The sequence below is a fragment of the Alosa pseudoharengus genome, unplaced genomic scaffold, assembly GCF_046254945.1.
Source record: "Alosa pseudoharengus isolate Yale_2024_CS ecotype anadromous, Long Island Sound unplaced genomic scaffold, YU_APseudo_1.1 YU_APseudo_1.1_scf_16, whole genome shotgun sequence".
NCBI lineage: Eukaryota > Metazoa > Chordata > Actinopteri > Clupeiformes > Clupeidae > Alosa > Alosa pseudoharengus.
This window is the reverse complement of record NW_027468630.1, coordinates 13,159,575-13,182,670: the sequence shown is the minus strand read 5'-3', so window position 1 is coordinate 13,182,670 and position 23,096 is coordinate 13,159,575. Positions and strand designations below refer to the sequence as shown.

Genomic DNA, 23,096 nt, shown 5'->3' with positions numbered 1-23,096 from the left:
CAATAATGATCAAAAATCTTTTTTTACTTGTTTATAATTTAATTTCCTGATTGTCTCATTCCTCATTCTCACAAAAAACGAAAATCAGTCATATGATGATAAATGTGATCTCACAGGGGTAAATGGCAAATATAAAACAAACATGATGTCTATATCATTGGCAATTGAGCTAAAGTATACATCTCATCTGAAGTATTTAAACATACCGGTAAATTGTACTGTATTGATTTAAAAGCCTAATAATGGGGTGGGTACACCAGACCTGGAACATTGGCTGAGTATGAACACCAAGGGTTAAATAAATGATTTGTAAACAATTAACAATTAATAGACAATGAATTCATGGGTTTCATCAGGTCCCTTTCCACAGGTGTATAAAATCAAGCACCTTAATTATCAATGCAGACTGGATGGTGCTTGATTAATACACCTGTGGAAAGGGACCTGATGAAACCCATGAATAAACAATATTATTCTGTTTTTTTAGCAGGACAAAATCGCTTTTCCTAGCAGGCATACAGGGAGAGAAATGGACGAAGGCAAAAGGAGATGGTGGGCTAAATGAGGGGCCGAATAACGTCACGCCTGTAACAAAGTGTGATAACTTAAAAAACATAGCTGTACAAATGTTATTTTTAACAGCACAAATCAGCATAAACATAGCACACACAATTGACACCATTTTGGGGAGATTTAGACATTGATGGGGGGCTGGTGATGTCACACAAGTAATAAATAAACCATAAAATAGGAAACATAGTAGCACAATTGTTTCTTTTAACGGCACAAACTATCTGTCCTGGCCTGGTTGCGCGGAGAACCCTCCTTTGTCTACTCAGCACAAACTATTATGAGGAAATTTGGGCAAGCATGGGGGGCTGAGTGACGTCACTGGCCAGAAAATGTAACCCTTAACAGCACAAACGATCATTGTAACACCACAATCGGGCACACACGTAACACAAACGAATAGCAGCAATATATATGTATATAATTTGTGGATGACCCACAAGGCACAAGACATGAAGTGTTATGCCTTATGTCCACACAAGGGCAACAACAACCCATGTAAGAATATACACAAATCCGGCGAAACACGGAAGTAAAGCAGCGCCGCCATTACTGCGTTGCCTTGCTGCTAAGGAAGTAGCGAAGTAATGTGTTGGTCTAGTAGGCGGCTGTAGCAGACGTTAGCTGTAGATGCGAAATCTTCTTCTTTTTCTTCATTTTTATTTAGTACGTATACTGTCCAGTGATGCCGGGAAAAGCGTGTTGTGTGGTCGGCTGTTTTAACAACAGTAGGAATATACAGACCTAGAATTAAACCGTTTGTGAAATTCACAAACCTTTGTTGCACATTGAGTGCCCATGTTTACAGGCTTACGGATTACAGAGTTCCTTAAGCGGAGGACCAAGATGTGCGTTAAAAGTGGATGAAATACATACGATTAAAATAATCCTGAATACCTGTAAGAACATGTATTTTACTGCTACAAGTGGTCGTGGCTAATAACGTTAGTTATTAGCAACTTCTGAAGCTTGTGAACATATTAGCAACACAGCTACTAATGATAGCATTCGGCTTATTGTTGTCATTAATTAATACACGTCTTAATACATTATGTTGTCAATAAATTACCTTCATTGGTAAGTTTTGGCCACTGCCTGACATCATCTACCCAATGTTCCCTTTCACCTGACATTTTTTCATGAGCAGGATCTGCTATTTGATATTCTATGACGCTTTCATTGAAAAGTCATTAGAAGGCACTGGCAAGTGTCACACCGTCACACTCCGCAGGCACGCAGTAATGGCGACAGGCAAGATGGCAGCGCCCATAAAGTTCGCGGCGGATTGGTGTATATACAGGTGCTGGTCATGTACAATTCAGTATCTCAGAAAATTAGAATATTACTTAAGACCAATACAAAAAAGTTTTTTTTAGAAATGTTGGCCAAATGAAAAGTATGAACATGAAAAGTATGAGCATGTACAGCACTCAATACTTAGTTGGGGCTCATTTTGCCTGAATTACAATGCGGCGTGGCATGGAGTCGATCAGTCTGTGGCACTGCTCAGGTGTTATGAGAGCCCAGGTTGCTCTGATAGTGGCCTTCAGCTCTTCTGCATTGTTGGGTCTGGCGTATCACATCTTCCTCTTCACAATACCCCATAGATTTTCTATGGGGTTAAGGTCAGGCGAGTTTGCTGGCCAATTAATAACAGGGATACCATGGTCCTTAAACCAGGTACTGGTAGCTTTGGCACTGTGTGCAGGTGCCAAGTCCTGTTGGAAAATGAAATCTGCATCTCCATAAAGTTGGTCAGCAGCAGGAAGCACGAAGTGCTCTAAAACTTCCTGGTAGATGGCTGTGTTGACCCTGGACCTCAGAAAACACAGTGGACCAACACCAGCAGATGACATGGCACCCCAAACCATCACTGACTGTGGAAACTTTACACTGGACTTCAAGCAACGTGGAGTCTGTGCCTCTCCTCTCTTCCTCCAGACTCTGGGACCTTGATTTCCAAAGGAAATGCCAAATTTACTTTCATCAGAGAACATAACTTTGGACCACTCAGCAGCAGTCCAGTCCTTTTTGTCTTTAGCCCAGGCGAGACGCTTCTGATGCTGTCTCTTGTTCAAGAGTGGCTTGACACAAGGAATGCGACAGCTGAAACCCATGTCTTGAATACGTCTGTGGATCTTGAAGCACTGACTCAGCTGCAGTCCACTCTTTGTGAATCTCCCCCACATTTTTGAATGGGTTTTGTTTCACAATCCTCACCAGGGTGCGGTTATCCCTATTGCTTGTACACTTTTTTTCTACCACATCTTTTCCTTCCCTTCGCCTCTCTATTAATGTGCTTGGACAGAGCTCTGTGAACAGCCAGCCTCTTTAATAATGACCTTTTGTGTCTTGCCCTCCTTGTGCAAGGTGTCAATGGTTGTCTGTTGGACAACTTTCAAGTCAGAAGTCTTCCCATTGAATGTGTAGCCTACAGAAGTGAGTGACCATTTAAAGGCCTTTGCAGGTGTTTTGAGTTAATTAGCTGATTAGAGTGTGGCACCAGGTGTCTTCAATATTGAACCTTTTCACAATATTCAAATTTTCTGAGATACTGAATTTGGGGTTGAAAAAAAAATATATACACACACACATATATATATATATATATATGCCATATATATATATGTGTGTGTGTGTGTGTCATCCACAAATTAAATATATTATTTATTGTAATGATCTGAGTCTAGCTGTTTATGACAGCTGTGCAGTGTGTGTATGTGTGTAATGTTCATGTGCTAAACCATGTGGGTTGACACCTTTGTATGTCCTGTCTGTTGTGTTTATGTTTGCAGCTGGTTACATTGTTCATAACTAGGGTTGATTGGTGTGTGTTTTAGATACAGCCTCATATAGATGTTTAGTGCTGGAGCATAAGGGCCAGGTCTGGCCCGGAATTATGTGTTCGTGTGTTTTGGTGCGTAACCAATAAAAAACATTCTGAGACAACTGTGCAGTTTGTTACAATATATATATAATTTGTGGATGACATGAGGGGCATGGCCTACATCTATACTTGGACATCTACTCAGTCCGACCAAAGTCCTTTTAGCAAGTCCCTCCACTCGGCGGCCATATACCAACGTTTTATGGGCACTCATCGGGCACAGTCTTTGGGTCGAACTGCGCGTGCGCAAGGCTTCACGACACCAATCTTGCTCCAGCGGCGAGATCACAACACATGATTGGCATGATGTTTTCACGACACACCATATAATTGGCTCATTGTATTCACATGTCGACGTTTTGCCGAGGAAGGGGTGGGATATGTGTAGACAACGGCCATATTGGCGTGACAAACTAGCCCCATGCATTTCTATGGAGCATTTTTTGAGTGCTGTGTCTCCTCATTAGAAAGTCTCTGGTCCGACCCACAAGGCACAAGTGTTATGCCTTATGTCCACACGAGGGCAACAACAACCCATGTAAGAAGCCAAACTGACGCCAACAATTCACGACTCAAGGGCGTCGCGGCAACGCGCAGGTGGCAATGTGGCATTATTTCATAGGCTAGGCCTAGAAAATATAGCTTAACACCACTCGTAGTCTAGTCTACTAACTGGTAGACTATCCATATTAGTGTAACTGTAAACGTCTCTCGTGTTTGGACCTACTGATGTGGTGAAATGTGTTGTCCCATTTGAGTTTGGGTTGTAGCCTAGTAGTAGGCCTATCAATTTTGTGGGTTATATTTAGGTAAACCCATCATAACATTGACATAAGGCTCAGAACTAGTTACAGTACCTCTGTAAAATATATGGTGCATGCATATGAGTGTGAGGCTAATTGGTGTTTTCCCCACACAGTCCGTCAGTTATTTGTGAAACAAGGGTAAGAAAGCGTCTGAGCCGAGCACAGTCTGCGCAGCCCACACGTGTTACCGTTAATCCGGCCAGGCAGCTTACTTGGTATTCGCCTCTCCTCTCTTGACTCGAAGCCCTTGTGAGAACGCGTAACTCCCTCCATTGGAAAAATATAACGGAAACTTCGGGGAGGGAAAGAGGCGTGAAAGCATGAAACTCCACAGTCTCCGTATTTTTCTACCTTTCCTTTTGGTCTGTACTGTCTACGTAGTTAGTGGTAAGTCCGTCTTTTAAATGTTCAAGAACTAATAACTGAGGTCAATGTTTCTTCTTAGATGGCTGTGCTATGTTCTTATGAGTTAGAGCTCTCCTATAGAAAGTTGTTTATCTGGTACTCAGATAATGCTGATGTACAGTTGCACTGTCGTGTGCCCTACCTATACATGCAAAGCCAACATGTTTATTGATTTTGTGATGTTAAGGCATTTTTTCTGTAATGTTTCATTTTCCTTTGAATGGCTTTGAATGAGTCAGGTTAACATCACTCTGCTTGCAAAGACTCAAATACACACACACACACACAAAGAGAGAGAGAGAGAGAGAGAGAGAGACATACAGACAGAGAGCATGTTTAAACTTCAAGCATCTCAAGTATATCTCAAGTATACATTTCCTGTCCATGGGAAAAGAAGGATATGTGAGCATCATTGCCAATCTGATCTGATGTACATTTCAGGATGACCAACCCTTTGGAATCAAGTGTACCATGCCACCATGTTGGTAAATTAGTGCTCTATCATCTCAATCAGTCAGAATAAGAAACAAGATGACTAACACACACAACTTTGATAAAGTTAGCTGAAACATTCTGTACCTTGCTTTATCGTTTTTTATTGCCATCAGATGAAAGATGAATGTAATAACCCATGTTACAGAGGCAGTTTAAATTCAATACACATTTCAAAACTTGAAATGATATGCGTCAGTCAAACTAAAATAGGAGTACACCCAGCACTACCATCACTCTTAAAAATGTGTTTCCTAATTTATAGACGAGTAGTTTCCACAGAGCACAAACTTTGACAAAACTACAGACAAGTTTGTGCAACTGGAAGTGCAGCAGCGTGTGAAAGCCATTGTGTAAACTCATGTGGACTGAATCAGCATCACTCTCTCCCCAGCCTTCCTTTCTCTCTTATTAATGCTCACCACAGTCGTGGGTGGCTGTCGCAGGGGAATGGTGAGGAATGGAGGCTGTTTTTGCTCTAAGTGTAGTGTACAGCATTGTGCCTCAGCACTTTTTTAGGTGAGAGGTCATGCTATGAAAATAACAACATTATACATCAGGTCATGAATAAGGTCTTTCCTAGTTTTCTGGAGTTTGAGTGTTGTCATTTTGGACCAGTGTGAAGATTGACAGTTGTCGGTGGTTCTCTCAAAAGACACATGTTGTGTGCATGTTTGAGGTCATGCACTGGTTAGTAAGAGCATTACTAATTCCATTAAATATGGTATATGTTGTATGACAACAGATGAAAGTTCAGCAGTCTAAGTAATCACAGCTCAGCCGAGTTATATTTTAGCAGGATGATGGTTAATGTAATGGCCCTGTTTGATAGATGTACTGTAAATATCACACATATGTTACAGTTGTTGATTCATTGAAATGATATTAGTCCTCAGCATATTGATTGTAAAACTTACTTGGTGTGAAATCTTAGACATGAAAGACCAGCCAGCTGACTTTAGCCAATACTGTGAAGCTCTGATTAACACACACACACAGACACACACACACAGACGCACATACACACACACACACATACACACAAACACACACACACACACACACACTGTGATATGACCTGTGCTGATGTTGTGTGTTTGTGTGTCCACCCCTTTAGGAGACTACTGTGAGGTTGACCAGTGCCATAATGGAGCCACCTGTGTGACAGGCATTGGAGAGGGCCCCTTCATCTGCATCTGTGCTGAGGGCTTCACAGGGGACACCTGTAATGTCACTGAAAACGGTAATTTTTAGTTTTTCTGAAACCAAACAGTGAGAATGCAATCGATGTAAAAATATCGTCCAGTGCTAAAGAGCTGACTACATGATTTCCAGTGACCTTTGTCCAGACAAGGCTCTGTATGAGTCGCTTATTTATTAATATATAATTATGCATGGCGCTGCACCTTCCACCTCTTGAGGGTAATTAGGTAGTTGTTTAATGTTTAATTAGGTAAAGTGGGGATGAGGGATAAGCTGATTGCAGTGTCTGTGTTTCAGTGCTTTGGCATCAAGGAAAGACAGACAGATGGAGAGAGAGAAAGAAAGAGACAGAGAGAGGGGGAAAAAGAGATACAGAGCAAGAGAGAGAGACACAGAAAGAGAGAGAGACAGAACAAAAGAGAGATACAGAACAAAAGAGAGACAGAGAAAGAGATCAGAAGAGAGTCTAATTTGTCACTGCAAATTTACTTCAAGATTAGATCTAGGGAATTTAGAAGGTCCTCGAGGCAAAGGCCCTCACAGGCTCTATAACCCCAGCCTTTATGGGCCAGAGAAAAAAAAATTCAGCTGCTGAGTGCTCTTGACGACCTTATGCACTGAGCTCTGTAAATCACAGCGCCGCTTTATCTCCCTCCCTCAGGGCCCTGTGTCCCCAACCCCTGCAAGAACGACGGGGTGTGTGAGGTGATCACCAACACCAGGCGTGGGGACGTGTTCAACGAGTACCTCTGCAAGTGCCAGCCTGGGTTTGAGGGCCCACACTGCCAGATCAGTGAGTTGCTGCCTCACTCTGCCTTTGCCTTGAAATGTGTGAAAAAAAAGAGAACATTTTTATAAGGGGATGGAAGATGTAATAATATTATTGTAGGTGATCATGATAAGTGTGTAATGCGAAATAGATTGATATGAATAACAAATCATCACTGTTGTTCTTTAGGAAACATTTTGTTATTAAGAACTGAGACTGAACGGAACTTAAGAACTATCAAGTAGTGTTTCACCAACTTCATAGATTCATCAATTCACAGGAAGGTAGACAATTCAACTGACTAATTTGGAAATTCTGCCAGTACTGGGTCGGTGGTGGTACTATAGTCTCCAGCCACTGACAGTAATGAGATGAGACGCAGTGGTAAAGTTAGATAGCCGCACATTCTGGAGCTGGTCCGGCTCTGATCTGGCCCTGATCCGGCTGGGCCCAGAGTCAGCTGACGTCCTTTAGTGCACAAACTGAACCTGTCTGGAAAGAACCTTGGTATCCTCTATGGTCCTTCAGTGTACAAGCAGGTCAGTTATCTGATGCACTGTAGTCATACGCTGAGCACAACACACACACACACACACACACAGGTACATGCTGTACACACACACACACACACACACACAGGTACATACACACACACACGCACACACACACACACACACACACACACACATACACACACACACACACATACACACACACACATACACACACACACACACATACACATACACACACACACACAGGTACATACACACACACACACACACACACACGTACACACGTACAGAAAGGTCACACTCAGAAGATTTGTAGATTTGCAAAGCAGGATGTAACAGCTAATGGGACTTTGAGAGATTCCGGGGAACATTGCTTTTTCCACTCCTGAGTAGGGACACGGTGTCTGCAGACAGGGTGATGTCATAGCTGGCTGGAGCTTAGTACTGGAACACACAGACTCACACTGGCTGGAGACACCCTCAGTTTTCCCATGTGCTGCATGCGTCAGTAGGGAGAGAGACTAATGTGAACTAGCATCATTGTCACTTAGATCAGGGGCTGGCTGAAAATGTAGAACATTGCAGAACAACTACATCACCAGTCTATTAACACAACATTCTACACAAATGACTGTAAAATTACTTTACAAAAGTTCAGGGGACATGGAACTTTTGTAAACTGTTTTACCAGAACTTTTCATGAGAGCCAGCACAATCAAGAGGCCTTTGCTCTAAGCCTTGTAGAGACTGCATTTTGCGTGGGGATTACCAAAGGATTCTGGATACTGGTATGTCCATTAAAAAACCCTCTCATCTGGTGCACGGTGGAACTTTTAAACAGTGGGCGTAGCTAAACAATGGAATAAACATCCTCATCCTAACAGATATAGATCTATCCAGTTCTAAGTTAAACATTTCTGGGTTTCTGGCCTCATCACTGGTTGATTCCTGACACACCCCGGATGTGGTTTTGGCTCTGACTGTTTTGGCTCTGACTCCAAAGAGTATCATATTATTGTGACTGTGCTGTTTTGGCTTTGACTCCAAAGAGTATCATATTATCGTGACTGTGCTGTTTTAAAAATAGTTGAATTCTGTCTCTTGCACGTTTCCAGACTCTTTGGCAAAAACCTCTGCATGCATGACGTAGATTAATCGGCTAACGGATCTATTTGGGACCAAAACCAGACCACATGTGCTGATGAAGACGATGAAGCACTGCCTGGTTGTGGCTAATAATAGTTTTCCCGGGCAGGGTGGGGGGATCATGCGTCTGTAGTAGGGATAAGGATTTGAAGTTGAGCCCTGGTATGAGTTCACAATTCACTGTGAAAATGCTGACTAATATGGTACTTATAGCTGTCTATCGTTCATTGAGTGGCTCTGGTGCTGTGGCGCTGAACACATGCAGTAGTAAGCCGTACCTCAGTGAGCAGACCTAACAGGACTCATATACAATTGTGGAAAATGGTGAGCATTCATATGCATGCATGTGTAAATATATTTGTCAGTGTGTTCCTCTTAATTTCAATTATTTGTGACAAGCCACCAGGAGTAACAGCACTATAATAAAGGCCAAGGCCTTAATGCTAACACAAATCCATCGTTGGTAGAGACACACAACCTCAACCTCAACCTCAAGCACAATGCTTAAAGTACTAGCCCAGACCTATAACAGTTCACCAGTTAATCCATATGAGAGAGAGCTATTCTGCCCCACATATTATGGAAATGTTGACCAGGCTTTTGTATGATTCTGGTCTTGTGCAGGCTCATCCTGTGTGCCTCCTGTGCTGCCCGTACACTCTTAAAACAAATGTTTTGTCCCTATCTGGACATCTGGAATGTGTTATTTTCAACACATTTTGTGTAACAAATAAAAAAAGGAAACAACACAAACTTGTGTTGTCCCTATCTGGACACAGAGATGTGTTAAAAACAACGCAAGTTGTTGTTTACAACACATTCGTTTTAATAGTGTATCCTCTTTCTAGCAGTCAGTGTAGGCAGTGTTGTCACTAACCTATAACTGATAATGGGATTTTGCAGCTCATATGGATTTGCTGGTCAGACTGGTCTCCCTGTCTATGTCAGTCTCTGGGTGATATAGACAGGGAGTCCAGCCACACTCTATCACCTAGAGACTGATATAAACAGGGAGACCAGCCACACTCTATCACCCAGAGACTGATATAGACAGGGAGACCAGCCACACTCTATCACCCAGAGACTGGACACAGGCTATACAGGGCAAGGCCATGTAGCCTTATACATTATGGTACATAGACAAATTAGTTGTTTCCCAGTTTACAGAGGAGTGTGAAGACATCAGTAGCCAATGGTGCACTCAGAAGATGGGCCTCATTTGGCTTAGGTAAGTGCAGACCCATAGAACTTTTAGAACACGATGGGACTGGTAAATATCTCAAATCGAAGTTACTTTATCATGTGTAATAACACTTTAAGCTATTACTTTAAGCTATTTTATGACATTGTGGTGACCAGTAGTTGTTGAATTGAATTAAATAGTACATTTGTTTAAACAGCACAGGGGCCGACAATTATGCTGAATTGCCAGCTAAATTTAAAGCTGTCAGCACACAGTCCTTTTTGTCTTTCCCGTTCTTGTCTACGTTCAACAGCAGTCAGGTAACAAATTATACAATTTCAAAATAGGGACCTGTTGAATAGGCTGTGTGTGTGCGTGCATGTGTGTGTGTGTGTGTGTGTGTGTGTGTGTGTGTGGTAATTTAGTAGTCATCACCCTATAAATAAGTTGAGTGTGTTTGTCCTGCCCTACCCATGGGCCCAATCAGTCAATTTAGGCCAAATCTCCATAAAGATCGCCACTCCTGGCAGTTTTATTCGTAGTCGTAGAAAGCTGCCCTGATTTGACATAACATGTTTACTGGAGGCGTGCTGTGTCTGCAGCTGTTCCAGGCTGCATATGTTTGTTTGCTTGAAGGCATACAGGGTTTAACAGCAGTCACACCAATCCTCTTAGCCGCAGAGCGGAGAGGAGAGCAGGCAGGAAAACAAGTGACGGAAACTCAGCAGAAGCTCAGGCTCTCCCGACAATCACCTGCTGTCTGTCGCCTCAGGTTATTACAGGTTTCGTGCTCCTCAAGGGGCCTTTGTAAGAGCTGTGCTAAACACAGAGCGAAGACTCTCAGCCCAGACTAACCCATACTGTATGTGCTACTCAAAATACCAATTACTTCAAGAGTACTTATTCAACTGCTCTTGGTTTTTCCAGTAAGTGTTACGGTGAAGGAATTATGCACGCGTGGATAGGGATTGGTTTAGTCCACTACAGATTACCTGTACAGTCACTGATTCCATTTTTAGAAATGTGAGAGAAGGCCTGATTGCCATGTGCCACCGTTTGTGTTCTGACATTGGCAAGGAAGCTCAAGTGTGCCCCTCAGTGGAGACTGTGAAGAACTACAGCTGACAATCCACACATACATTTTTTGATCACTTTTGAGCTCCAAGGTTTATCAGGACTCTCTCTCTCTTTCTCTCCATCTCTCTCGCTCTCTCACTCTTTCTCTCTCCATCTATCTCTCCATCTCTTTCTCTGCCTGCTCTCCTCTCTGCGGCTAATTTGTAACACTAGCTTTGGCAACACCGTACCAAACAGTCAGGCTAATAAAGCCCCTTTGAATTTGAGAAAGAGAGAGAAAAGAGAGAGAGAGAGAGAGTTATTCAGTGTGCCTGCTGGACATCAATCACAGTCATCAGTGAATTGTAATGTCCCGTGCAGGTATTTCCAGCTGCTCACATTTTACCTTGTGTTATTTTATTTTCCAGATTTGTTAATGCATGATGGTTTAAATACAGTTTACCCCCAATTTTACCCTTTTTTTAGAATGCATCATGTACATTGTAACACACACATACATACATACATACATACATACAGTACATACATACATACATACATACATAGTGTCATAAGCCATACTCAGTGTAGAATCTGTGTGTGTGTGTGGTCTCCTCCACCCATGTAGATGTGAATGACTGTGCTGGGGATCCCTGTAAGAATGGAGGCAAGTGCAGAGATCTGGACGGAGACTACGCCTGCTTGTGCCAATCTCCATATGTGGGCAAACAGTGCCAAGTTCGTGAGTGCCCATTTTGTCTGTCTTAACCCTGGCCTTGCGACGTAAAAGCACATGCGTGGTCACAGATATTTATTTATTTGTTTGTTTGTTTGAATGTGAATGAAAAGTTTGATATATTTTGTAGAGGGAGAAAGTGGCACTAAACACATCCAAGAATGTTATACTCATGGAAAAAATGCATTGGGTTTGAAAAGCATGTGATTCTGTCACAGTGGAAGGAATGTAAGTGGTAAATGTGCCCGTGTGTGTGTGTGTGTGTGTGTGCCCGTGTGTACGTGCATGGGTGTACGTGTGTGTGTGTGTGCGTATGTGTGTGTGTGTGCATGAGTGTGTGTGTGTCTGTGTGTGTGTGTGTGTGTGTGTGTTTGTCCAGGTTGTACAGCTCTATTGGGGATGGAGGGGGGCTCCATAGACGAGTCTCAGATCACGTCCTCCTCGGTGAGCTTTGGCATGCTGGGCCTGCAGCGCTGGGGCCCAGAACTCGCCCGCCTCAACAACCAGGGCATCGTCAACGCCTGGTCCTCTGCCCCGCACGACAAGAACCCCTGGATCGAGGTCAGTGGGCCGCTTGGCTGACTGGGCAAAGACAGATAAACCCAATCGTGTCAGCTCAGAGTGTGAACTAGGGTAATGCTGCTATTGTGGGGCCAATACACTGCAGGGGTCATGGAAAAGAACTATGTTAAATAACTTGTCCTCATGGTTTCTTACAAAGACTATGTTGTTGAGGAAGATTAGTCTCAGATTAATACCTGTGGAGGCTTACAGTAGAGGCTTACAGTAGATCCATACAGTTTGTTACTAACACATTCCTGATTGGGGAGTTGCATATTTGATTGATGCAAGATGGATGAGGAGGAGGAGGAGGAGGTGGGGGAGAAGGAGGAGGTAGAGGGGGAGAAGCAAGATCTTGATGAACACATCCAATGTTTGTTTGCATTTCTGTTCCATATGGGATTGGTCCTGTAAACCAGGTAGAAGTGAAGTTAATGTCTCACTCCTTATTACAGATTGTTAATGTCTTATTACCCCTTATTGCAGATTGACCTGCAGAAGAAGATGCGTTTGAGTGGCATTATTACCCAGGGGGCTAGTCGCATGGGGGGTGCTGAGTACATCAAGGCCTTCAAGGTGGCTTACAGCTTCGATGGGAAGACCTATGCCGTCTTCAAGACTATAGGCCAGAGGAAGGACAAGGTGAGAATGGCCTCTGTGTGTTAAAGGAGAACACTTGTTTGGTTTGAAGCCACTGAGCCACTAAGCTACACACAACAAAACGGCTGTCCTTTGTGTAAATAGAAAACCATTTCATATACCATCTCATCTAAAAAAATGTTCAAGAGTTCAACACATTGGATAATCATCAGTCACTCACTACATGATAAACGATGTACAATTGGGAAACAGACCGGAGGTGTCATTTAGCAACTACCATCTTTAAATGACCGAAAGGCTGTCATTTTGAACACTCTCTCTCAGTCACAGCAGTGGTTGCTCAACGATGCTTTCATGACACACAGTTAGTCCAGTGTTTTGTGCCGAGTCCCTCTCCCCTCTCTCCTATCATTAGCCACAGCACTGTAATCAGGGCTCCCTCCTGTGTTCCCAGGTGTTTGTGGGGAACGTGGACAATGATGGAACCAAGACCAACATGTTCGACCCCCCCATCGTAGCCCAGTACATCCGCGTGGTGCCCGTGGTCTGTCGCAAGGCCTGCACTCTTCGCATGGAGCTGATTGGCTGTGAGCTCAATGGTAATGACTGCATCATGTCTCTTTAGATGGTCACCTTAGGCCATCGTCTCCCAACCCAATTCAAATGGGGTCGCCTGAGATACTGGGTATCTTGCAATTTACTAGTACATTACATTAAAATATACATACATTAAATACAACATATTAAAACCCCCATGATATCCAAGTAACTATTCAGATGCAAAGATAGCCAAAAAAAATGAGCTTGGCTTGGGCATTTGGGGAATATCAAAGTACCACTCTCGACTGTACAACAGAGATGTTGATGATTTGGGTCAACGTTTTGTGACATGAAGGTTACCTGCCAAAAAAGGTTGGAAATCCCCTGCCTTGGGCAGTTCACTCTTTGCAATAAAAATAGTGTGTAATTAACAATTTTTTTTTACATTACTGGTATTTGTGTTTACAAAACTGAATCACTTTTTAAGACACACAATATAAGGCTTCTATAAATAATAAAAGGATATAATTATTCTCAAAGGTAATGCAATGACATCATGATAATGAGTTATCATGATCCATGATTCAAAATGTTGCTATAAATGTGATCGTTTAGTTTTCTTCCATATAGCTTTTAATTCAGTGGTGACATTAGAGTGAGAGTGCTACTGTGTTTCCCTCTAGTGTACTCAAATACGGCTGGATGCTCAAATGCCCTTGGCATGAAGTCCCGGCTCATCTCCGACGAGAAGCTGTCCGCGTCCAGTGCTTTCCGTACCTGGGGGCTGGATGCCTTTACCTGGCTACCCCACTTTGCCCGTCTAGACAAACAGGGCAAGACCAACGCCTGGTCAGCAGCCACCAACAACCGGTCAGAGTGGCTTCAGGTGAGTAGGCTTAGCTCTAAGATTTCCTAAAAGATTGAGATTATTTTCCTGTACTCTGTTTGCTTTGAGGCGCTGTTGCTAGAAGTGAGTGAGATGCCATTAGCAGAGACAGTAATGCACTGAAATGTCTGTCCACTGCTATCCTACCTCCACCTACTTCATACTGTCCCCTGCTATTCTACCTCCATCCACTGCATACTGGTCCCCAAATAATCCCAATTTACCCATGTATCCCCTGTTCTCCAGGTGGACTTGGACAGTCCGAAGCGCGTCACAGGCATCATCACTCAGGGGGCAAAGGACTTTGGTGTCGTTCAGTTCGTCTCGGCCTTCAAAGTGGCGTTCAGTGACGACGGCTACACTTGGAAGGTGCTGAAGGATCCCAACACCAGGACAGACCAGGTCAGTTCACCTGCCCACAGCAGCCGAGCTCTCTGACCTACTGACATGTTTCCTCTCTTAACTCATTACCACTCAAGAGACAAGCTTCTGCCCCACTGACAGTGTGTTATTAACATAAACTTTATTGGTATGTCAGGAATTTCTATGCATTCTACGTTCTAGGTTCAGATGTGTTTTTAGGAGTTGGTAAACTTCAACTAATAATAAATGTTCATGTATGGCACTTTGACACTAAATAGATGGATATATTTCAAAACAATTTACCCAGATACACATTTCACACAATACAGCACAATTTACCCAGATGTGGTAACTTTAAGTGGAGACAGGGTTTCCCGCAGCACTTTACAGTTAAGGCGGCCGCCTTAGCAACACACGCCTGCCGCCTTAACTAGCCTATGTCGTCAAAAAAAAAATAATATATATATGTATATATATACAGTACATAGGCCTATATGAGTGATGTCCGCCGTGTTACTCTAGGCTATAGGCTACTGTTTTACGCGTCTCCCTCTTCAGAACGCATAATAATAATAATATAAAACGTACCATGAATTGGAAGTTTTTACAATTTATAAATGCCGTAAATCCTCAAATTATTACCGGGTTCTATTATTTACTTAGGCTGCACAAAGGACAGGGCTTTATTTGGGGCAGGCTTAATCGAGGCAGGTCTTTATTTCTACGTTTTATTGTGAGGCATGCATTTCGTTTGGAGCGGCCAGTGGTAGGCAAAAGCATACGATTTTTGGTTTAATTTACTTTTTTGGACAGTTTGATTATATTGCTAAATGTTGAGACTGATAGGCACTGAAATCTGGAGGGTATTTGATGTTCCACTATTAAGTTTTCGGTAACGCTTTAGAATAACATGTGCTTATTAGGTATTAACAGTGCATAATAAGCAGTTAACAATTCATTACTAACAGTTAGTTAACTGTTGTTATCCTTTAATAACATTAACTAACTGTTAACATGCAGCTTGTAAGTGTTAATAAGCAGCCTTATAAGTTACTTACAAGCATATTTGTTAACAGTTGTAAGTGTTAACAAGCAGCTTGTTAATGGTGTATAAGACAAAGAGGTGGATAACTAATACGCTTATAAGACCTTTCTTACCTATTTGTAGTAAATTTTGCAGCCCCCCAATCTAAAGCGAGGACCATGTAGCCTATAGTTCCACAAGCCCAACCTTCTATCTCTCTATATACTGTATCTCTCCATCTAGCTTGGTTTAGCTGTGAGAAATGCACCTTCAAAATTGTTGCTGTGAGCAGGAATCGAACCCCGGTCTCCTGCATCAGAGAGTGCATCGCTACTTCTTGAGTAACACTACTTTTCTTATACAGCTGATGAAATTGTTTATGTTGATTCTATATTCCGAAGTGCTATGCTTTTTACAAATATGTTTCTGATGGAAAAGTGGTGTTTAATTAAGGCAGAAACAGACCACGAATGTTCGCCTCTGTTCAAGGCAAACTGAAACATGTTTCAAATCGATCACGAACGTTCGCCTATGTTTGCAACTTTGAACCAGAGCTTTGAATGCACCCACTTATCGTCTTTAAGCCTCGGTTGCTAGGTAACCAAACTATATACAAAGCTGGCATATCTTTAGACTGCTGACAAACTGACAAACTGTTTTATGCGTTCACTGAACAAAGATTAAGGAAATGAAACACCACTTTTCCATCAGAAACATATTTGTAAAAAGCATAGCTAGTATGATATAGAACATCGGAATATAGAATCAAAATAAACATTTTCATCAGCCAATTAGGAACAATAGTGTAGCTCAACAAGTAGCGATGCACTCTTTGACGTGGGAGACCGGGGTTCGATTCCTGCTCACTGCAACAATTTTGAAGGTGCATTTCTCACAGCTAAACCAAGCTAGATAGATAGATACATTATATAGAGAGATAGGAGGTTGGGCTTGTGGAACTATAGGCTACATGGTCCTCGCTTTAGATTGGGGGGCTGCAAAATGTACTACAAATAGGTAAGAAAGGTCTTATAAGCGTATTAGTTATCCACCTCTTTGTCTTATACACCATTAACAAGCATTAACAAGCTGCTTGTTAACACTTACAACTGTTAACAAATATGCTTGTAAGTAACTTAAAAGGCTGCTTATTAACACTTACAAGCTGCATGTTAACAGTTAGTTAATGTTATTAAAGGATAACAACAGTTAACTAACTGTTAGTAATGAATTGTTAACTGCTTATTATGCACTGTTAATACCTAATAAGCACATGTTATTCTAAAGCGTTACGGTTTCATGTAGTTGAAACTTTGTCGGGAATTCCACCCGCTGTGTTTATTGCGTGCAGGCAGTCGCTTTAATTCAGTGAATATGCGCTGCGCTGTGCTGTAATGGAAACCTTACTGCGTATAGCCTAATAGGCCTGTAGCCTAAATTGAGTTATTTTTTTTAATTATGCATTATGATTTAGCCTACTTTTTTATTTTATTATATTCGTAGGTTGGAATGCCTCGCGGCAACAATTGTGTTTAATAGTGGCTTCAGCCTCTGGCAAGCTCAGAAGGGGATGGCAAGCGATTGGTAGCTTGAGAGCGACGTGTTGAGACCCATTAGGACAACGACTTTTCATTGGCAACAGTATTAAACCAACCAACAATATAAAATATTAAGAAGAGCTCTTTAATTTCATTGAGTTAAATCGAAACAATGTCTTTTAGTGCTGACTGATTGCCATAGGCTACGAGTCATGTGATCATCTGCTGGTTGGATGTCATCGCGCTATCTATCATCGTTCACCATTCTAACTCTACATTCTAATCAAAATTGTAAATCTTACACAAAAGTATAAAATACTCCCAACTTCATTCACTCTTAGTGTATAGACCAAGACAGACTTGCGGAGCAGGCTGCAGGGCAACAGTCTGACAACCTGCATGAAAATAAGCATAAATGGTCCGCACTTGCAAAAGAGTGCAATTAGGGCCCTTGTTGTTTTGCACTTTCTTTTGCACTTCAGTGTTGTATAGTTTGTAAAGCCTAGTGTTTGTTAAAATTGCACACATTAATTCACTGTTCTTGTTTCTTGTTCTTGTTTAGCACGTTTTAACACACATATTTGTAAATATTTTTATAGTGTTGTATAGGCCTGTTATATTGTGTTTGTTAAAGTTGCACATTGCAACTGTTATTTTGATAAATAATTGTTATAGGCCTACATAGCGCCCCCAGGCAAACCCCACCTACCACCTAACACATTTTCTGCGGGGAAACCCTGGGAGATTTTTGTGGTTTTTCAGTGTAGACATTTAGAGGTCATAAATCTCACTGAAACCACACTTAAAGGGGACAAGGGGTCACTACTCCTCTGTTGTGGAGACACCGTATCCGTAGACATGGACCCCACTCTGGTCCTCTGTGTTGTGTTGTGGACGTAGTGTGTGTTGTGTTTTGTTGTGGATGTGGTGTGTGTTGTGTTGTGGATGTAGTGTGTGTTGTGTTTTGTTGTGGATGTGGTGTGTGTTGTGTTGTGGATGTGGTGTGCGTTGTGTTGTGGATGTGGTGTGTGTTGTGTTGTGGACGTAGTGTGTGTTGTGTTTTGTTGTGGATGTGGTGTGTGTTGTGTTGTGGATGTGGTGTGTGGTGTCTGTGTGGCGTCCGTCTCCTTTTTGGCTGTTGGTGTTTTCATGATGGCAACACTTGTGTTGTGAGACTTCTGTGGTGTGGAAGCAAAGCTGTTTGCTGTTTCTTACTATTTCTTCCTAGTTTTCTCTGTATCATAGTTGGCTTCACATAGTAAGCTTTTTGTCATCTAGGTGAACGTGTGAGCTAATAGCACATTTACTCACAGCTAAATTGTTTTGATTTGTAAGTTGGTAGTTTATTTATTGTTTATTATTATTGTTTAATAACAAACCCAAATGAACTGGGGAGAGTGGAAAGACTGAACAAACTAATAAACAGTATCAAACAAGATGGTGATAGTCTATTGGGCACAAGAGGTGATAGTCTATTGGGCACAAGATGGTGATAGTCTATTGGGCACAAGATGGGGATAGTCTATTGGGCACAAGATGGGGATAGTCTATTGGGCCCAAGATGGGGATAGTGTATTGGGCACAAGATGGGGATAGTCTATTGCAGTGTTTCCCAAACTTTTTTTCTGGGGACCTACTTTTTAAAAATGACAGACCATCGCGACCCATTCACTTCAGAGCAAACAATCATCCACCAATATTGTTTTAGGCCACAGGTTCTCAAACTTTTCTATGCCCCCCCCCCCCCAAAAAAAAAAAAAAAAAAAAACATTCTACAGTGCCATATCTGGATACGTAATAGCGCCTACTAGGTCTAGGTTACAGGGATTGGTGATGCACTGACTCTTCAGTTTCCCACAATTCTGCAATCTCAATTACACATGAAACAATGTTAAATACTTTCAATGCTGTAAAAAGTTTTGTACAAAGACACAACCTCAGCCTTTTCTCATCCTGCATTGAGCACAGTTGTGTTGCATTTTGAGCATCATTAGCGTGGAAAGTTGGAAATGACTACCGAAATGACTGCGGTATGTTGTGACAGGCTATGTTGTAAGAATGGAACAAGAGGCTTTTGCGCAATAGCCAAAAGATAATGTGCATTTATTGTAGGCTAGCTTAGTAGAGTTCACAAGATGGAAAACGAGAGGAAATAATAGCGTTTAAAATGTCCATTTAAATTGTAGCCTAATATAATGTTCTGCTAGGGTTGGGCGATGTCGCCTAAATTGGCATTTGGCGATGTGTACAGTAAAACATCGTGATGGACGATGATATCGTCGGGGGGGGGGGGGGGGGGGTTCGTGTAGTAAACAGCCTATAGGTATGTCTGTACAGAAATACATAATGTTATAATGTTCTACATAAAAAATAAAAAAAATTATATAGGCTATACGGCCTGATGAAAGTGGACAGCTAAGAGAGACATACTGACCAGGCTACCGAAGTTGTGTGGAAGATCTAATCCAAGAAAATTGTTGTGAAAGACGGATAGACAATCAATCTGAACACTTGCGTGTGCACCAACCAGCGGAATATTACACATTGACAGACTTCGCTGGACCCAGCAAAAAAGCTACTTAAGACTACTATCGTGGTCACTCATTTAAAATATTAGTACTATGCAGCATCCCACGTTATCAGGCTACCGTCTATGCTGACTATAAGGGCGGCGGGAAGTGAAAGTAAAGGGCTGCAATCGCGCAGTCCAGGCTATAGGAGGGCGAAGTAAAACACTTTTACAAATAACGAATCCCGATTACCACTCCGCTGCTGTCTGGGACTTTTGCTAAATGCATGAAATACAAGCCTTACAGTGAAAGACGGATAGGCTACCTTCTGATCCTATAATTAACGAAAGAAATTGTTTATTTTAACACAGAGAAGAAGGACGCATTTGGCGCTCGCTGTAGCCTCGCAAAAATATTTGAGCGCTAGAATGTCCTAGTCGTAGCCTAACAATAATAAATCTATATTTTCTGCTAAAACATTAGGCTACATATTACGTCCAATGTAGGCTATAGGCCTGCGAGACATGTAGGCTACTAAAGGACAATTAGGCTACACATTCCCGTCACAGTCAGGAATTATTTGAATAAGAGGGTAAGTCTTTTATTTTACAAGACGGTAGACTAATACGTGATAACTGTTTGGCTGACAGCCTTTAAAGTAGGCTCAATTTCATTTTCAGGGAAAGGTTTTTTTTATGTTTTAGCCTGTTACAGCAAGAATTAGTGACTGGCATGTGGGGGCGTGGCATCACGATGGTTGCTTTCCATCGTGATGCCTGTCAACCATCACGATCGTCCATCGGCACAACCCTATGTTCTGCAGTGTGTTTTAAAATACGAAATATTAAGGAATGTGAGGAGGTTGCTATTAACTTTAAAGAGTGCATCTACAATTGAAAATATCTACAGCCTATGACGCAAATTGAATAGCCATGTCCGGTATACGGATGTCTGCTTTAGTTGACTAGATTTTAATCGGTCAAGCTGAAGAGATGGTGTCCGTTAATGTTTGTGCAAAAAGGCTGATTCATGTCCCTTGCATTTTGAAACTGCGAGGTCCATGGCAGGCGCCCCACAGAAATGTTTCATTTTGTGAGTGAGATGTCCACGCTGTCCCCTCTGTGACGCGTTCGCCCCCCAGTTTCAGAGCTATTCTAAATGCAAAATTGCACAGGGCCGTGACTGTAGTTAACAAACTAGATCCTTATAGAAAACTGTTAGCTTTCCTGGCTAAATGGTATAAGTTACACAACATAAATTGTGCTGGCGACCCAAATAAAATCTCCTGCGACCCACCTGTGGGTCGCGACCCAGTCTTTGGGAACCAATGGTCTATTGGGCACAAGATGGGGATAGTCTATTGGGCACACATTGGCACAGAATAGTGATGAATTTACCATCAGTGAATTTGTCATGGTTTGTGCAGATCTGTTCCTATTCCAGTCAAGCCACAGGCACGTTCTAAAATACAGATTTGTGGGAGAAGTTGTTTTGTTCCAGTGTCCCTACTGTATATCTTTACATGGTTCCGAATGGATCTAAATGGCTGAATCTGGCATCAAAATGACAGGCTTCACCAAAAGGGACATGCTGACTTCCTATTGTGGGCTGTTATGTTTGTCAGCTGGGAATGTCTGGACATTTCTGTGCAGATCCATAGCTCTAGTGTTGAACTGGCCACTCAAAATAGAGTTTTTTTTATTACCATTGATACAAGGACAAAACATCAGTAACCCATTTTTGAAATTCATGGTGATTTGTATGTATTTATTATGCTATATATTATTATATTGTATGTATATATGTATATATTTTTTTTGCTACCACAGATATTCCAGGGCAACATCGACAACAACACTCACAAGAAGAACGTGTTCGACCCTCCGTTCTACGCCCGCTTTGTGCGCTTCCTGCCGTGGGAGTGGAACGAGCGCATCACCATCCGCATGGAGCTGCTGGGCTGTGATGAGTAGAGAGGCCTCTCCTCTGCTCTCCCCCCCTCCGCTGCTCCCTGAACTCACACCCGGCTGGATTCACCCGACATAGACCAGAGAGTGGGGCCCTCGCAACCCAGCTCCACTCCGTCTCACAGCCTCCTCAAAGCCTCATCTCAAACTCAGCCGCTTGGTAGATTGGTCATAATACATACAACTGGGGAGTTTCAGGGAAGCAAATAATAGTCAGTAGATAATGTCAGAATTAGACTTTGCTTTGATTGTTAGGAGGGTTTGTCCATATCTTAGATAGAGGCAATCATGCAATCATGTACAAACCTGTAAGTGCTGATCTTACACTGGCGCAAGCAGGTGGAGATCATTGTAAGATAACAGGTCAGCTATTTCATTGGAATTGGTGTCAGTACTCATAAAATACAATCACAAGCTTCCACCAATTTGTAATGATTGGTTACCATATTGAGTCTTCCCAATGATGTTAAGAAAGAATGCCTTGGCCCAGCTAAACCAAACCAAATAAGAAACTTCCTCATTGTATTAATTTAAATGTATCCATGATGCAACAAGGTCTGGAAAACCTGAAACTCAAGGGTTGTGGAACACCAAGATCTTGACACTCCATTAAACTTGTACTTGGTTAATTAAAGGCCGAGTCTGCTTCAACAGAACTCTCACCTAGTTTCCCTGGTCATCGCTGGCCAACACGACTGCTGTTCAGCATGTTAGCTTTGAGGCATTAGCTGAGTGATATGTTTGCTCGCCTTAGCTAATAGGAAGCAACAGAGTTCAATAAAATTAATATTAAATTTAATTTGCTTTGGAAATGAAAAGAATCTTATATCATTGGGCGACATTTTTCCTGTTTTTCAAACTATAATGTTTGTCTGAATCCTCCATGAATGCTATCTATTTAGGCTGATACATGAAGACATATCTGCACTGCACTGACAAAACCAATGGGCATGTTTCTGAGTGGATCCAGCCTCACGAGGGAGCTCTTTCATGCAATTACACTGCAGATTTAGCTTGATAGTAACCACATCTCATAGCTTTAATTAACCTGGCTATTGATTACTGCACTGTTCTTTGCACTAGGACCATCACTGGACGCTCCTTCCTATTTAACACAAGCTTATTCTATTAGGTTGTATTTTATAGGCTTTTGTTGAGTTGTCCTGATTTCACATTGATCTTGATCTAATATTGTACAAAATTACGCCTTTTTTCCTGCCATAAATTGACATTTTTTGTTATTTAGTAGTATTAAGTTGTGTATTCTTGTGCTTCTATCGGTTACTTGATGTGGAATGCAGATTTGTAATAAATTATGGACCATTTTGATGTACTTTAA

General features: G+C 42.0%; 1 protein-coding gene across 1 annotated transcript; it reads left to right on the top strand.

The window, feature by feature from the left end:
- The first annotated feature begins 4,410 nt into the window (after positions 1-4,410).
- LOC143125546 (lactadherin-like) lies at positions 4,411-23,096 on the top strand. The gene is made up of 10 exons (XM_076287124.1): positions 4,411-4,650; positions 6,278-6,403; positions 7,025-7,156; positions 11,661-11,774; positions 12,148-12,329; positions 12,816-12,971; positions 13,384-13,528; positions 14,153-14,355; positions 14,602-14,757; positions 21,620-23,096. Exons 1-10 carry the CDS (start codon positions 4,584-4,586, stop codon positions 21,761-21,763), a joined length of 1,425 nt encoding a protein of 474 aa, XP_076143239.1. The 5' UTR covers positions 4,411-4,583; the 3' UTR covers positions 21,764-23,096.

Excerpts from the sequence above, each read along its gene's own strand:
- LOC143125546 (XM_076287124.1), top strand. The coding sequence starts at position 4,584 with ATGAAACTCCACAGTCTCCGTATTTTTCTACCTTTCCTTTTGGTCTGT. Across the intron at positions 13,529-14,152 it reads GATTGGCTGTGAGCTCAATG|TGTACTCAAATACGGCTGGA; the intron begins GTAATGACTGCA and ends GTTTCCCTCTAG. Across the intron at positions 14,356-14,601 it reads ACCGGTCAGAGTGGCTTCAG|GTGGACTTGGACAGTCCGAA; the intron begins GTGAGTAGGCTT and ends CCTGTTCTCCAG.